At 46.0% G+C, this 18,250-nt stretch overlaps 1 protein-coding gene across 1 annotated transcript in view; it reads right to left on the bottom strand.

Annotated features, from left to right (window-relative positions):
* Positions 1–13,633, bottom strand: part of LOC126416912 (uncharacterized) — a 67,749-nt gene extending 54,116 nt beyond the window's left edge. Inside the window, exons 1-2 of the mRNA XM_050084795.1 lie at positions 11,646–13,633; positions 3,107–3,429 (exon numbers count right to left, since the gene is read on the bottom strand). Of these exons, the coding sequence (XP_049940752.1) occupies positions 3,107–3,429; positions 11,646–13,633 (2,311 nt within the window). The remainder of the gene's footprint in view (positions 1–3,106; positions 3,430–11,645) is intronic.
* Between the last annotated feature and the right edge of the window lie 4,617 nt (positions 13,634–18,250).

The following is an 18,250-nucleotide window of genomic DNA, read 5'->3' on the forward strand; positions in this document are numbered from 1 at the left end:
TTAACTAAAATGGCAAATAATGAGCTTTGATTTTGTGTAAATAAACATCTATTAGGCGCACTACAAATGTAGTCGTGTGGACATGTTGGGAATGTGGGTCTCACGGGGAACGTGCAAGGGATAAGTCCCTGCAGGTGCACTATCCTCTGTGCCTTCGGTGGCTCCGATGGATATACTATACATAAATTGCTTTATGTTACTTTTTTAACAGTCTCCGAATTGTTACAACAGTGCCGCCCGTCCAACCTCATCGAACGTAAGTATCCACAGTACGTGTGGCGACACATATGGAAGGCGATCCATGCGCGTTTTTTCGAATCAGACGTTCAATGAGCGTGGTACATCACCGTGAATGGCAAACAAGTTAACCGAGATCGTCTGCACCGCATCCATCTCGCCGATTCATCCCTCTGCCCCCACTGTGGAGTGAATGACACGGATGTCCACCGGTTCCACTGTGGCACAGCGTTCGACGTCTGGACACTTGCGCGGCGAATTTTGGCGTTTCTTACTCGACAGACACCAGCTCAGATCGACGTCCACATGCTTTTATACCCCGATAAGACTTTCTACCCCTCCGCGAAAACTCACTCTGTGAATTGGATCTATGGCCACACGATCCGCTATCTTTTTACTTCTGGCGACAAGTCTACGCTAGGATATTGGACTCATCTCAACGAAAGACCCTGCGTCCTGATACGCAACCCACGCTATAAGCAATATTTTTCCAACTTCTTACGGAGCACCTTCGATGACCCAATTCGTAGCTGGAACGTCCAAGCCCTGAGAAGCTGAAAACTGTATTAACCGATCCGAACTGAATAGATCTGCTACTCAGAACCCACGCCTACGCAATGAGAAGACACGTTTGGACGAGCTGGCCTGCTGTAGGCGGAGACACTTCAGGCGCTCCTGTAAGAACTGGTCTTTAACTGCAAGTCGCACGACGACTTTATATAATAATAATAATAATAATAATAATAATAACCTTTTCGTTATTTATTCCTTATAATCTGTTCTTAAAGGAAAAAGAAATTTGATTTTGGCTTTTAGAAACGTTTTTTTTTCCCCAAAAGATTGCTTCTTCGCCATCAAGACGAAGGAGACTAATTTTTGTATACTGGAAGGAGAAACCAGTATAATTGGAGTATTTGTTTTCTTTTGCAAAAAAAAAAAATGGATAGAGCGTCTGCCATGTAAGCAGGAGAATCCGGGTTCGAGTCCAGATCGGAGCACATATTATCAATATGTCCCCAATGAAGTATATCAAGGCCTGTTTGTAGCTGTTGTTGTTGTTTTTGTTGTTGTTGTTGTGGTCTTCAGTCCTGAGACTGGTTTGATGCAGCTCTCCATGCTACTCTATCCTGTGCAAGCTTCTCCAGCTACCAGTACCTACTGCAGCCTACATCCTTCTGAATCAGCTTAGTGTATTCATCTCTTGGTCTCCCTCTAAGATTTTTACCCTCCACGCTGCCCTCCAATACTAAATTTGTGATCCCTTGATGTCTCAGAACATGTCCTACCAACCGATCCTTTCTTCTAGTCAAGTTGTGCCACAAGCTCCTATTCTCCCCAGTTCTACTCAATACCTCCTAGTTTGTTATGTGATCTACCCATCTAATCTTCAGCATTCTTCTGTAGCACCACATTTCGGAAGCTTCTATTCTCTTCTTGTCTAAACTATTTATCGTCCACGTTTCACTTCCATACATGGCTACACTCCATACAAATACTTTCAGAAACGACTTTCTGACCTTTAAATCTATACTCGACGTTAACAAACATTTCTTCTTCAGAAACGCTTTCCTTGCCAATGCCACTCTACATTTTATATCCTCTCTACTTCGACCATCGTCAGTTATTTTGCTCCCGAAATAGCAAAACTCCTTCATTACTTTAAGTGTCTCATTTCCTAATCTAATTCCCTCAGCATCACCCGACTTAAATCGACCACATTCCATTATCCTCGTTTTGCTTTTGTTGATGTTCATCTTATACCCTCCTTTCAAGACACTTTCCATTCCGTTCAACTGGTCTTTCAAGTCCTTTGCTGTCTCTGACAGAATTACAATCTCATCGGTGAACCTCAAAGTTTTTGTTTCTTCTCCATGGATTTTAATACCTACTCCAAACTTTTCTTTTGTTTCCTTCACTGCTTGCTCAATATACACATTGAATAACATCGGGGAGAGGCAATAACCCTGTCTCACTCCCTTCCCAACCAATGCTTCCCTTTCATGCCCCTCGACTCTTATAACTGCCATCTGGTTTCTGTACAAATTGTAAATAGCCTTTCGCTCCCTGTGCTTTACCCCTACCACCTTCAGAAATTGAAAGAGAGTTTTCCAGTCAGTATTGGCAAAAGCTTTCTCTAAGACTACAAGTGCTAGAAACGTAGGTTTGCCTTTCCTTAATCTTTCTTCTAAGATAAGTCGTAGGGTCAGTATTGCCTCAGGTGTTCCAACATTTCTACGGAATCCAAACTGATCTTCCCCGAGGTCGGCTTCTATCAGTTTTTCCATTCATCTGTAAAGAATTCGCGTTAGTATTTTGCAGGTGTGACTTATTAAACTGATAGTTCGGTAATTTTCACATCTGTCTTTGGGATTGGAATTATTATATTCTTCTTGAAGTCTGAGGGTATTTCGCCTGTCTCATACATCTTGCTCACCAGATGGTAGAGTTTTGTCAGGACTGGCTCTCCCAAGGTTGTCAGTAGTTCTAATGGAATGTTGTCTACTCCGGAGGCCTTGTTTCGACTCAGGTCTTTCAGTGCTCTGTCAAACTCTTCACGTAGTATCATATATCCCATTTCATCTTCATCTACATCCTCTTCCATTTCCATAATATTGTCCTCAAGTACATCGCCCTTGTATAGACCCTCTATATACTCCTTCCACCTTTCTGCTTTCCCTCCTTTGCTTTGTTTGCAGCTAGGGTGTCCATTTAATTATCATTTAAACAAACATGCATTAATTTTAAAGTTGGCTGAGTATTATTTCATTGAAAACCGTCCGTCCCCCGTGTGTCACCCTGTATTAGAGTGAGACTGGAGCTTTTCGGACGAAAGACGCGTCTTTGGCACGTTGCCCGGTTTCAGACTCACCGGCCAGCGAGCGGTTGTAGACGCGCGGCAGCCAGGAGGAGAAGTCGGTGCGGCGCACGTGGACGCCCACGAAGGTGACGCGCGCGCGGTCCGGGACGCCGCTGCGCCTGCGCAGGGCCCAGAGCGCCCGCTGGGCACCTGCCTCCAGGTCCGGGCGCAGCCGGAAGTCGCTGGCCCGCAGCTCGTCGAGGCGCGCCAGCACCGGCTCCGCCAGCACGATCCAGCGGTGCAGCAGTAGCGGCCGCCCCGCGAAGGCCGGCAGCGCGCGCGACAGCGGCTCCAGGCGCCAGCGCTTCACCGGCTCTGACGCCTCCAGGCGACGTCTGCAAGAGCGTGAAACATTTGACTTGCTGCCAGTAATTTAGTTTGAAAAACAGCCGACAGGGGCGCCACCGACAGTAATTGCTGAATATGGCGATGAGTCAGGCAGGAAAGCCATTTTCTGCGCTATAATTTGCCCGTTACCAATCGGCAGGTAGTTGTGTAAGGAGATTCACAGCACACCATCTGTTTACAACAGCTTAGTAGCATAATGAAATGGTACAATAAATCTGAAGAGGATGGTTGTTGGTGCGATGCAAAATGTCCTGGCAGACTGTGCGTGACAGGAAAGACGGTGGCCAGTGTGAAGGACACTGAGCCGTAGTTGTGTCCGGCTCTTAGAAAAGCGCGCCAGGTGGAGTGCTTTCGTTTCGCGTCTAGTGTTTGCGGTGACGCTAGTGGTTTGGTGAGCTGTTTGGATCGTTACCGCCCTCTGGCAGGCGTTGGAGCAGGTGTACGATCGCGTGACGATTGAGGAATACTTACTGGGCGGTGACCGAGAGAGGTGGTGGTACGAGTGGTTCCCTGTTGTTGGGGGTCGTCAACTACTCGCCACGTGCGTTGGCCGACCTCTTGGGACCGTATGTCTTCTTATCGGCCGTTGAAACCACTGGCAGCGGTTGGCTCTGACGAGTATAAGGAAGTGCAACATGTTCCCAGTGCTGTTGTGGAGTGTGGGAAATTGAATACTGTTTTTATGTAACTGAAGTCTATGAGTTTCTTCACCAGTGGTTTTGTTGGGATCTTCCCACTGCTGTTTTCGTTTGCCTGTCCGTGGGAATGTGGTAATTGCTTCTTGGTCAGGCCGTTTCATTCATGCCTTCATTGGTTGATTTAGGTTCGGAGTTGTGTGTCTCTGGGCTTCAGAGTCTGTACAGGCACTGCCCTTGCTACATCTTCTGGTTTTGGGTAACTCGGGGAGATGGTAGCTTGTAATGTGAGTTTTGGGGGTTCATCTGCTGTGGCCCTGTAGATCACCAATAACTATTCCGACTTTTGTGACCTAGGCCCCTTAGGACGTGTCACTCCCTCACCGAGATAAGAAAATTTTTTTGTAACTGCCTTTAATGTGAAGGTTTGTGTGCTTGCTTATTCACATTGATCTTGTAACGTCTGACAGGTATAATATAACTTATTTAACTGGCAAGAGATAACTATTTTAATTTTAGTACAAACTAGCTACTTAAAAGTTTTTTTAAAGGAATTGTTCTCTTATATATATATATATATATATACGATAAGTTTAAAATCTTATTATTGGGCAGTTGTTAACGTCATACCATGCAATATCCTTTACATAGAGAAAATTTGCCAGCTATTTAAAAGAGTTTTTTTCAATATTTGTCTTATATATGATGATGATGAGTCCCATACTCCTTTACAGAGCGTAGGGGAGCGACGCGGGAGATCCGCGATATATATATATATATATATATATATATATATATATATATATATATATATATATGTGTGTGTGTGTGTGTGTGTGTGTGTGTGTGTGTGTGTGTGTGTCAAGATTAAAATCATATTATTGGGAAGTTGTTAATGTTATATATTGCAATCCGCTTTTCATAAAGAAAATTTGTCAGCTATTGGAAATTGCTTTTGAAATTGTTTTCTTAAAAAATGACAGACTTAAAAATTTATTATTGAGAAAGTCTTTTAAAATAAAAAGGTATCTTTAGCAGTGTGTGTTATTTCACCAGCACCTCCTGGCCCCTACTTCCACGATAACGATTTTGGAATAACATGTGTACTTAAATTGTTGTTTGTGAATCGTCCTAATTGACGTTTCAGACACGATGTTGCGAAGTCTACTTATCGAGTTTGTCTGAAGCTGAACACCCCTCATACAACAGTGCGGAAAATCGTTTGTAAGCAATTAATAGAGAAATTGTATACACTACACCTGTACATTTAATATTTTGTAAATTATTTTCGATTTATATTTATATTACATCACCTTTTATGATGCACAATTGGATTATTTATCATTTCATTGGCTGATACTGACTAGCACCACATACTAAAAAATTCCGTAATACTTTATTTCTGGGAGGTAATTAGAGCTCAGCATTGACAGAAAAGGCGACGTGAGTTACACCTTCCTCAGAAATCACCATCGGCGATAAAATGGGAAATTTGTAGTAAGTTCCTATGTGACCAGACCGCTGAGGTCATCGGTCCCTAGGCTTACACACTACTTAATCTAACTTAACTAAGTCAGTTTAACTTAGCTAAGGACAACAAACACACCCATGCCCAAGGGAGGACTCGAACCTCTGACGGAGAGAGCCTCGCGAAACGTGGCAACAAGCCTCAGACTATCGGCGAGAAGAAGAGCTGGGAAGAGAGCTGTCATGTTCTGCAGGGGTGGACATTTACTGCTTTATGAGAGAGCAGAGCGAGAAGGTTGCAGTATTCAGAGGTGGAAGCCACAGATCCCCTGTAGCGAGGAAAGAGTATGTTAGAGGTTGCACTCCGATGGGAAGAAAAAAAAAGTATTATAGCGTACCCAGCCAAAGATTGTCGTGGATGGAACAAGGCAAAAAGACATCTTTTTAATGCAAAGAAATGCACAGTGTCACAAACGATGGATGCGAGGTGACCTCTAATGAATCTTCTCAAGGTAAATGCTAGGGCATGTTTCCCACTGAAAAGCAGATATGCATGTTTGACGTTAGAAGTGCTAAAGATGTAGAAAATCTTCTGAAAGGAGTAAGAGCTTCAGACAATTGTCTGGCAGATTCATGACCCATGTGGTGGGCTGTAATGTTTTTGTAACAGCTGCTGGGATTCGTTGCCTGAGTCCAAAGTTAGGCGCCATGTGTACTGGAGAGGGCGGGCGTATGGTGTCTAAAGGCACTTTCCTGCAGGTATCGATCGAAGGCACTTCTTTCTGGGGATTGATCGAAGACACTTCCCTCCGGGTGTTCGACCTAGAGTCCGGTGGCAAGAGCTACCCTGGAAAATCTGGCGGTTAGATATTGTTGTTTTTGCTTTCAACACTAGGAGTTAGTGAAATCGTTTCTCTGTGAACAGAATAGTTATTCTGTTTACTCAAGTGAGACTCTTAACTTCTCTGAGGAGTGTGAAACACACTGAAATACTTCTTTACTTAGAAATACTTGAGTCAGACTTACATCCCTGGCTGTGGAGCAAACAGAAATCTCGACTCGTGTTCGTCTTGTACTGAGATAATTTCAGCACTAGCAGCTTGTGGACGGCATACTGCGTCCACTTTGTAGGCAGAGAATTGCAGGTACACCACGTACATTATATGTATTGTGACCAACATCCAACGAGCAGATCGTCAGTGCAGTACATATGCTGTCCTTATTTCAGTGCGTGACACGCGCACTCTTGTTTGTTGGATAGGTAAACACTCACGGTAAATGTAATGAGTTCCATATGTTTGACTACTGAGCTTTTACTGAAAGTGCAAGAAAGGGTCTAGATCTTCTGTTTCTCACCGCTAATCAGTATCAACCAACTTTGCGTCCGTCTAATATAGGAGGGGGTGCGGGGGGGGGGGGGGGCGCATTCTACAGGAAGTCAAACATACGTTCTGCCCATCTCGAAATTACACTTCGGGAAGAATCTCACATTCTGCGCTACATATTTGTACAATTTTTTGCACTCTAAATGTTTTTTGAGAGTAAGTCATTTACATTATCCAAGTCATGATTCTTTCTAGTAACAGCCCCATAGGAATGAATTCGTTTGATGTTCTAAACTGAAGTAAAACCACAACACAATGCTTCGTTTTCTGGAAGTCCCTAGGCATGTCAATGGAAGGGTCGTTATAATCATTTGTAGGTGTGAGAATTCCACTGCAGAGACAGTAGGCAACCTCACATACACACACTACACTGAAGAGCCAAAGAAATTGGTACACCTGACTAATATCGTGTAGGGCACGCAGAAGTGCCGCTACGCTACGTGGCATAGACTCGACTAAGTCTGAAGTAGAGCTGGAGGGAAGTGATACCATGAATCCTGCAGGGCTGTCCATAAATCCGTACGAATACGAGGGGGAAGAGATCTCTTCTGAACAGCACGTTGCAAGGCATCCCAGATATACTCAATAATGTTCATGTCTGGAGAGTTTGGTGGCCAGCGAAAGGGTTTAAACTCAGAAGAGTGTTCCTGGAGCCACTCTGTAGAAATTCTGCACATGTGGCGTGTGGAATTGTCCTGCTGGAATTGCCCTAGTGCATCGGAATGCACAATGGACATGAATGGATTCAAGTGAACAGACAGGATGCCTACGTAGGTGTCACCTGTCAGTGTCGTATCTAGACGTATGAGGTGTCCCATATCACTCCAACTGCAAACGCCCCCACCATTACAGAGGCTCCACCAGCTAGAACAGACCCCTGCTGTCATGCAGGGTCTATGGATTCGTGATGTTATCTCCATACACTTCCATCCGCTCGATATAATTTGAAACGAGACTCGTCCGACCAGGCAACATGTTTCATATCATCAACAGTACAATGGCGGTGTTGACGGGCCCAGGCGAGGCGTAAAGCTTTGTGTTGTGCAGTCATCCGGGGTACACAAGTGGTTCGGTTCCGAAAGTCCATATCGATGGTGTTTCATTGACTGCTCGCACGCTGACACTTGTTGATGGCCCAGTATTATAATCTGGAGCAATTTGCGGAGTGGTTGTACTTCTGTCACGTTGAACTTTTCTCTTCAGTCGTCTTTTGTCCTGTTCTTGCAAGATCTTTCTCTGGCTACAGCGATGTCGGAGATTTGGTGTTTTACCGTATTCCCGATATTCACGGTACACTCGTCAAATGGTCGTACGGGAAAATCCGCACTTCATCAGTACCTCTGAGATGCTGTGCCCCATCGCTCGTGCATCGGCTATAGCACCACGTTCAAACTCACTTAAATCTTGATAACCTGCCATTGTAGCAACAGTAACAGATGTAGCAACTACGCCAGACACTTGTTGTCTTATACAGGCATTGCCGAACGCAGCGCCGTGTTCTGCCTATTTACATATCTTTGTATTTGAATACGCATGCCTCTAAGGTGCGTCTAAAAAATTCGATGAATGGTCTCAGAAAATAAAGGGAAGCAGAGTTTCTAACGAAGTAGCTTTACTGGCCTTCAGGGTGATCAGTTTCTGCTACAACAATCTTCTGATGTCGATTGTAAGCTTATTGCAAAGCGTCAGTAACTGTGTCTAAAAAACGTCGTCTGAGAAAATTTAAGTTTAATAAGACGCTGATCCCTGTTTCGATAGCAACGGTTTCAAACATCGCGAATTTCTACACGAAGGAGGCAGGGAAGACGATGAACACCATGCGTTTGCCTGTCGTTTGGTGTTCGGACCGGATTGGCAGCACCAAGTTTCATTACCTTCAAATGTGGATATCCAACAACACGACGCTTCGAGTGATTCCACAAAAAGCGTTTTCTGACAGTTTCCAACAGCTTTACAACCAATGTCAGAAGTGTGTTACAGTTAATGGTGATAGCAGCGAAGGCCAGTAAAGATATATTGTTTCTAATTCTTGCTTCTTTTATTTCCTGAGGCCATTCACCGAACCAGTTTCTTTGGCGCTTCAGTGTATACGGTACAAATAATGCGTGGGTTTGTACATATCCTACAAGCCGTAAGCCATGACGACAAATTGGGCAGTGCGCAGTTCTGCACTGATATACACGACCGAACCATCTTGAAAATGGTGACTCCACACGAAAATTAATCTTCAGGGACGAAGCTTCCTTCAGGAAAGGTCAAACGCCACAGTAAACGCACATGGGCGACGGAGAATCCATATGCAACTGCCGAACGCGCTCGGGATTATTAGAAAGCGAACGTTATCCGTGCCGTGCCCAAAAGGACAGTCTGAGAACCATTCGTCTTAGCTGAGGGGCCTGATATCATGTTGTAGTTACGGCTAATGCCACAACCTGAAACGGATAGCAGCGATTTCATCTTTCAACAAGATGAGACACACATTTCCGCAGTCGCGTACGACATTACCTGAACGAGATGTTGTTAATTCTCTGGATGGACCGCGTTGCGTCCGCTAACTAAGCACTACTCGAGTGGCTACCACGGTTGCCAGACTTGATGCCCTGCAACTTTTTCTTACATCAAGGACAGGGTTCACGTTCCACCTCTAGTACAGAACTTCGAAGACTTGAGAACCAGCATCATTCTTATGTTATATGCTTGGACGGGTATTGGCAGAACTGGAGTCCCGATTAGATGTGCCCCGTGTGACTAGGTATGCACTCATAGAATATTTATGATCACTGTGAAACAACTTTGGGAGATTGTCTTTCGCACATTGCATCATTATTACGTAGATCTTACACATTTATTCGTACCCATTTGTTGAAATGTTACATAGAATTTATAATCACCTTTACGCTTATGATTAGCACGTTTTCCAATCCTGAAACCATTCTGTAACTCGATTTTTTGGGTATCTTTTAGGGAGTTTCGTTTTTATTCTCTTCTATTTTTGTAAGACGACAGGCCTTCAAAGCTAGCCAAGCCCGACAGCGCTTAACTTCGGTGGTCTGATAGAAACCGGTGTTACCACTGCGGCAAGACCGTTGGCATCTTCGTGTATTATCGTACACTATTGGCCATTAAAATTGCTACAAAAAGAAGAAATGCAGATGATAAACGGGTATTCATTGCACAAATACATTATACTAGAACTAACATGAGATTACATTTTCTAGCAATTTGGGTGCATAGATACTGAGAAATCAGTACCCAGAACAACCACTTCTGGCCGTAATAACGGCCTTGGTACGCCTGGACATTGAGTCAAACAGAGCTTGGATGGCGTGTACAGGTACAGCTGCCCATGCAGCTTCAACACGATACCACAGCTCATCAAGAGTAGTGACTGGCGTATTGTGACGAGCGAATTGCTCGGCCACCATTGACCAGATGTTTTCAATTGGTGAGAGATCTGGAGAATGTGCTGGCCAGGGCAGCAGTCGAACATTTTCTGTACCCAGAAAGGCCCGTACAGGACCTGCAACATGTGGTCGTGCATTATCCTGCTGAAATGTAGGGTTTCGCAGGGATCGAATGAAGGGTAGAGCCACGGGTCGTAACACATCTGAAATGTAACATCCACTGTTCAAAGTGCCGTCAATGCGAACCAGAGGTGACCGAGACGTTTAACGAATGGCACCCCATGCCATCACGCCGGGTGGTACGCCAGTATGGCGATGACGAATACACGCTTCCAATGTGCGTTCACCGCGATGTCACCAAACACTGATGCGACCATCATGATGCTGTAAACAGAACCTGGATTCATCCGAAAAAATGACGTTTTGCCATTCGTGCACCCAGGTTCGTCGTTGAGTACAGCATCGCAGGCGCTCCTGTCTGTGATGCAGCGTCAAGGGTAACCGCAGCCATGGTCTCCGAGCTGATAGTTCATGCTACTGCAAACGTCGTCGAACTGTTCGTACAGATGGTTGTTGTCTTACAAACGTCCCCATCTGTTGACTCAGGGATCGAGACGTGGTTGCACGATCCGTTACAGCCATGCGGATAAGATGCCTGTCATCTCGACTGCTAGTGATACGAGACCGCTGGGATCCAGCACGGCTTTCCGTATTACCCTCGTGAACACACCGATTCCATATTCTGCTACCAGTCATTGAATCTGGACCAACGTGAGCAGCAATGTCGCGATTCGATAAACCGCAATCGAGATAGGCTACAATGCGACCTTTATCAAAGTCGGAAACGTGATGGTACGCATTTCTCCTCCTTACACGAGGCATCACAACAACGTTTCACCAAGCAACGCCGGTCAAGTGCTGTTTGTGTATGAGAAATCGGTTGGAAACATTGCTCATCTCAGCACGTTGTAGGTGTCGCCACCGGCGCGAGCCTTGTGTGAATGCTCTGAAAACCTAATCATTTGCATATCACAGCATCTTCTTCCTGTCGGTTAAATTTCGCGTCTGTAGCACGTCATCTTCGTGGTGTAGTAATTTTAAGGTCAGTAGTGTATTTATATTGTTATATGTGCCGCTCCCATGTACCACATTATAAATTTTAAAAAAATATTAAAAGTTGAATATACTAAGATCTTTGCAGAAAGGCCTTCGGACAACACCATTCTTGTGAAAATGACCAGCGATTGGAAGTAGTTAGGCTTCACAGAGCTATCAAGACCAGCCCCTCCTCCCCTTCATTGGTGGGACGTACCTGGCGGGGCAGTCCTCCGGTAGGTCCTCGAGCGCGGGCAGCGACAGGTTGTGGAACACTTTGGAGAGCGCCCGCAGCAGCGACCGCGGCACCACCGCCGTCTTGTTGAGCTCCGGCAGGACCCTGGGGAGGGCCCAGACTGCCGCGTACTCCCACAGCTTGTTACCGAGCCGGCCTCCGTCCTGTACACTCACCAGGTCGCCGTCAGGGCACTCCAACTTCTCTTTCAGCCCCTCGTTCTTCTCCCTAATTACACCAGCTTTCTTCTGAATGACATTCTCGCTCTTCACCTTCGCGACATTTTTTGCTTCTTTATACTGAGTTGAATGTTCTTGTAATTTCACACTTTCTCCTGCAGATTTCCTTTCGTCTTGTTCTTTTATCACTGATTGTCTTTCTTCTACGTGATTCGGATTCTTATCCAGTACCTTCCCTTCCGTCTTACCTAGCTTATGGAGGCTGTCAGCTGACGTTACTTCTAAATCCTGAATAAAGACTTGTTCGTCTTTTTTCACTTCATAATTGTTGCCATTACGAGAACCCTCGTTAGTCAAACTCCTAGAAGTGACATGTAGAACGTTGTTGCCCTCATTTGACTGTGCTGCATTTTGTGATGAGGACTTTTTCTCTGTGGCATCACTTCCCTTTTGTATTGTTCCAGTATTTTCGTCATAGGTATCTGTAGGCTCGTGCGACATTGTCTCACTGACGCTTAAGTACCTGCGGCCAAACAGTTTCTGACCTCCGACCTCAGGCGTTTCTAGAGCGTTGTAGCGTTGTGCGTGCCTGCCTGTGCCCTCGTAGGAGTCTGGGTCCCAAGCCGCAAATTTGCTTCGATAATTAATATTATTGCTAGCCATAGCAGGTGAATTTCGGTAGTCTCCATTTTGGTTAAACTGCTCTGGAGATCTTGAATAGTATAAAACTGGTTGTTGCATTTCTTCCCTTGTGTGAAACGAAACCTCTGGATTTTTACTTTTGGTGACTGGTGGATATTCTTGAGGATACCTCCACATCATATCTTCAGGGATATTAACAGGTCTCAGCGGTGACTGGACCTGTATTGTCCTGTGCTGAAGTCTTTGCCGTTGTGTAGGAGAATGACCGTAGGCTTCGAAAGTTCCACTGTCTCGCCATCTAGGGTCTACATTCGCACTGACATCGTTCGACGGTTGTTTGTAGCCCGTGGGTGCACCTTGGGGAGAACTCTGGACTGGCTCCATGTTACCTGGCAGCTGCGGTCCTGGCTGTAAAGGCCACCACTCAGCTGGGTAGTCATACTTTACCCCTGGTACGCCACTATTCACCGCTTGTATCACTGGTTTCGTTCCCCCAGTGGAGTCCCGTCCCACTTGGGAATCAATAGCAGTGTAATTATTTCGGGCCTGGTTCGTCAGTTCCAGTGAAACTCTGGAAGGAGCTGTCCTCTCGTGCGTCTGCTCTTCTCCAAGAACGGCAGCAGCTGCGTTGCTATCGAGTATACCAGAACGGAGTTCGTTTGCTTCTGGTGCTTGTACATCAGCTGGACCTCCCTCTCCAGCTCCCTCTTGATCGGTTTGACGGAAGGGAGTAGCTACTGGTAGATCTGACCTTCCGAATTGTGCAGTTTGCTGAGTGTCGTCAGAGTTTTCTGATCCTTCGTCTGCTGCACCGTCGTCGCCACCCAGCTGAGACTGCTGAGGGCCTGTGGCCACCGCAATTTCCGACACGCGCGGCAGCGCCGAGCCGTACAGCTGCAGGAAGCGCTGCAGGATGGCCGCGTGGGCGGCGTCGCCGTCGGCGGCAGCGGCGTAGGTGCTCTGTAGGAGCGGCTGGGCCGATGCACCACTGGAGGCGTCACCGAGTTCCCGGGCGGAGGCCGTGGTGTCCGCGGGGCGGCCGGGAGAGAAGAAGATGCTCACCAGCCACAGGCAGCAGGCTACTGCGGCGCACCACGCCACCACGCGTTGCCAACCGCCAGTCTTCATTTTCGGCACTGTACTTGCCATACCCGGTTGACACAGGCTGGCTGTTTGTACGCAGTCAGTTGCAGCCTAAAACTGTAAAAAAGGGAGAAAGTAATCAGGACTTGACACACAACAGACAGCGTATGTTTTCCTTTTGTTGTTATACACCTGAGGCTTCAATTAGATTTTTAACACACATGTGGCGAGGCAACAGCAACTGTACGCGAAGGAACTTGCCCCCCTTCTTGTACCGTAGGTCTCTAGAAGAGCGCAGCGTTCCAAAGGATTGGAAAAGGCACAGGCCATCCCCGTTTTCAAGAAGGGACGTCGAACAGATGTGCAGAACTATAGACCTATATCTCTAACTTCGATCACTTGTAGAATTTTGGAACACGTATTATGTTCGAGTATAATGACTTTTCTGGAGACTAGAAATCTACTCTGTACGAATCAGCATGGGTTTCGAAAAAGACGATCCTGTGAAACCCAGCTCGTGCAATTCGTCCACGAGACTCAGAGGGCCATAAACACTGGTTCACAGGTAGATGCTGTGTTTCTTGACTTCCGCAAAGCGTTCGATACAGTTCCCCACAATCGGTTAATGAACAAAGTCAGAGCATATGGACTATCAGACCAATTGTGTGATTCGATTGAAGAGTTCCTAGATAACAGAACGCAGCATGTCATTTCAATGGAGAGAAGTCTTCCGAAGTAGGAGTGATTTCAGGTGTGCCTCAGGGGAGTGTCTTAGGACCGTTGCTATTCACAGTATACATAAATGACCTTGTGGATAACATCGGAAGTTCACTGAGGCTTTTTGCAGGCAATGCTGTGGTATATCGAGAGGTTGTAACAATGGAAAATTGTACTGAAATGCACGAGGATCTGCAGCGAATTGACGCATGGTTCAGGGAATGGCAATTGAATCTCATTGTAGACAAGTGTAATGTGCTGTGAATACATATAAAGAAAGACCCTTTATTATTTAGCTACAGTATAGTAGGTCAGCAACTCTTTCTACAATTTTTACCTCCCACACTTGCCTCCGTTACTAAATTGGTGATCCCCTGATGTCAGAATGTGTCCTATCAACTGATCCCTACTTTTAGTCAAGATGTCCCACAAATTTCTCGTCTCCCCAACTCCACGCAATACCTCGTCGCCGTCTAAGGGTGCCGGCACGGTAGCTCAGCGTGTTCGGTCGGAGGGTTGCGTGCTCTTTGTAATAAAAAAAATGAGTCAAGGAATCAACGATCAACTTGAAGACATTTCTTGTGACGTCCGCCCAGACCAAACGCAACGTACTACATCGAAAAAAAGGGGGTAGCGTCTTTATACATCCACACCTACATCCATATTCCGCAAGCCACCTGACGGTGTGTGGCGGAGGGTACTTTGAGTACGTCTACCGGTTCTCCCTTCTATTCCAGTCTCGTATTGTTCGTGGAAAGAAAGATTGTCGGTATGCCTTTGTGTGGGCTGCAATATCTCTGATTTTATCCTCATGGTCTCTTCGCGAGATATACGTAGGAGGGAGCAATATACTGCTTGACTCCACGGTGAAGATATGTTCTCGAAACTTCAACAAAAGCTCGCACCGAGCTACTGAGCGTCTCTCTTGCAGAGTCTGCCACTGGAGTTTATCTATCATCTCCGTAACGCTTTCGCGATTACTAAATAATCCTGTAACGAAGCGCGCTCCTCTCTGTTGGATCTTCTCTATCTCTTCTATCAACCCTATCTGGCAAGGATCCCACACCGGTGAGCAGTATTCAAGCAGTGGGCGAACAAGTGTACTGTAACCTACTTACCTTTTCAGATTTTCTAGTATCCCTACCAAGTTCAAGCTTCTGACAGTCAGGGGTCAGTGAAGTGAAGTGGAAAGAAGACAAGGATTTCTGGTCAGATGAGTGCAGGGTAATGTCAACAGCAGCAGCATAATCAAAAAGTCTTCGGTCCCGGGTTAGAATCCCGCGCTCCTAAAATTTTGATTAATAATCAGCATTGGCGGCCGAAGACTTCCGGCTTAAGAAGTCACCCTTGTTAGAGAGGGCGGGGGAGTGGGCAGAGGTTCAGGGCCCTCTCTTGTCTTTGGGATGGGAAACTGCCCCTAAAGCCGGAAGAATCAGCAGTGATCAGCGACATGAGGGTGCAGAAGGCAATGGAAACCACTGCAGTAAAGACACGTAACGTGCATCCACAGGACATGTGGCATGTAACTGAAGAAGTGTCATGATAATCTCTCCATTGGCAAAAGTTTCCGGAATAGTCCCCCATTCGGATCGCTGTGAGGGGACTACCAAGGGGGAGGTTAACACGAGAAAAAGACTGAATAGCCAACGAAAGGATAAAGTTCTAAGAGTCGGGATGTGGAATGTCAGAAGCTTGAATGTGGTAGGGATAATAGAAAATTTGGAAAGGGAAATGCAAAGGCTCAATCTAGATATAGTAGGGGTCAGTGAAGTGAAGTGGAAAGAAGACAAGGATTTCTGGTCAGATGAGTATAGGGTAATGTCAACAGCAGCAGCAAATGGTATAACGGGAGTAGGATTCGCTATGAATAGGAAAGTAGGACAGAGAGTTTCTTGCTGTGAACAGTTTAGTGACAGGGTTGTTCTTATCAGAATCGAGAGCAAACAACACCGACAACGATATTTCAGCTATACTTGCCGACGTCGCAAGCTGAAGATGAACAGATACACAAAGTGTGTGAGGGAATTGAAAGGGTAATAAAGTATGTAAAGGGGGATGAAAATCTAACAGTCATGGTGGACTGGAATGCAGTTGTAGGGGAAGGACTAGAAGAAAAGGTTGCATTAGGTTGCATTAGGCTTGGGACAAGGAATGAGAGACACGGAAGACTAATTCAGTTCTGTAACAATTCCAGCTAGCAATAGCGAATCCTCTGTTCAAGAATCACAAGAGGAGAAGGTCTACTTGGAAAATGCTGGTGATACGGGAAGATTTCAGTTAGATTACATCATGGTCAGACAGAGATTCCGAAATCAGATACATGATTGTAAGGCGTACCCGGGAGCAATTACAACTCAGATCGCAATATAGTAGTGATGAAGAGTAGGTTGAAGTTTAAGACATTAGTCAGGGAAAATCAATACGCAAAGAAGTGGGATACGGAAATGCTAAGGAATGACGAGTAACGGTGGAAGTTCTCTAAGGCTATACAGGGTGTTACAAAAAGGTACGGCCACACTTTCAGGAAACATTCCTCACACACAAATAAAGAAAAGATGTTATGTGGACATGCGTCCGGAAACGCTTAATTTCCATGTTAGAGCTCATTTTAGTTTCGTCAATATGTACTGTACTTCTTCGATTCACCGCCAGTTGGCCCAATTGAAGGAAGGTAATGTTGGCTTCGGTGCTTGTGTTGACAAGCGACTCATTGCTCTACAGTACTGGCATCAAGCACATCAGTACGTAGCATCAACAGGTTAATGTTCATCACGAACGTGGTTTTGCAGTCAGTGCAATGTTTACAAATGCGGAGTTGGCAGATGCCCATTTTATGTATGGGGCAATAGCCGTGGCGCGGTACGTTTGTATCGAGACAGATTTCCAGAACGAAGGTGTCCCGACTGGAAGACGTTCGAAGCAATTGGTCGGCGTCTTAGGGAGCACGGAACATTCCAGCCTATGACTCGCGACTGGGGAAGACCTAGAACGACGAGAACACCTGCAATGGACGAGGCAAGATGCTGTGATATGCAAATGATTACCTTTTCAGAGCATGCACACAAGGTTGGCGCCGGTGGCGACACCTACAATCTGCTGACACGAGGAAATTTTCCAAACGATTTCTCATACACAAACAGCAGTTGACCGGCGTTGCCTGGTGAAACGTTCTTGTGATGCCTCGTGTAAGGAGGAGAAATGCATACAATCACGTTTACGACATTGATAAAGATCGGATTGGAGTCTATCGTGATTGCGGTTTATCGAATCGCAACATTGCTGTTCGCGTTGGTCGAGATCCAATAACTGTTAGCAGAATATGGAATCGGTGGGTTCACGAGGGTAATACGGAACGCCGTGCTGGATTCCAACGGCCTCGTACCACTAGCAGTCGAGATGACGGGTATCTTATCCGCATGGCTGTAACGGATCGTGCAGCCACGTCTCGATCCCTGAGTCAACAGATGGGGATGTTTGCAAGACAACAACCATCTGCACGAAAAGTTCGACGACGTTTACAGCAGCATGGACTTTCCGCTCGGAAACCATGTCTGCGCTTACCCTTGACACAGACAGGAGCGACTGCGACGGTGTACTCAACGACTAACCTGGGTGCACGAATGGCAAAACGTCATTTTTTCGGGTGAATCCAGGTTCTGTTTACAGCATCATCATGGTTGCATCTGTGTTTGGCGACATCGCGGTGAACGCACATTGGAAGCGTGTATTCGTCGTCACCATACTGGCGTATCACCTGGTGTGATGGTATGGGGTACCATTGGTTACACGTCTCGGTTCGAGCCCTGCGAAACCCTACATTTCAGCAGTATAATGCACGACCGCATGTTGCAGGTCCTGTACGGGCCGCTCTGGATACAGAATATGTTCGACTGCTGCCCTGGCCAGCACATTATCCAGATGTCTCACCAAATGAAAACGTCTGGTCAATGGTGGCCGAGCAACTGG

The sequence above is a fragment of the Schistocerca serialis genome, chromosome 8, assembly GCF_023864345.2.
Source record: "Schistocerca serialis cubense isolate TAMUIC-IGC-003099 chromosome 8, iqSchSeri2.2, whole genome shotgun sequence".
In the NCBI taxonomy this organism is placed as follows: domain Eukaryota; kingdom Metazoa; phylum Arthropoda; class Insecta; order Orthoptera; family Acrididae; genus Schistocerca; species Schistocerca serialis.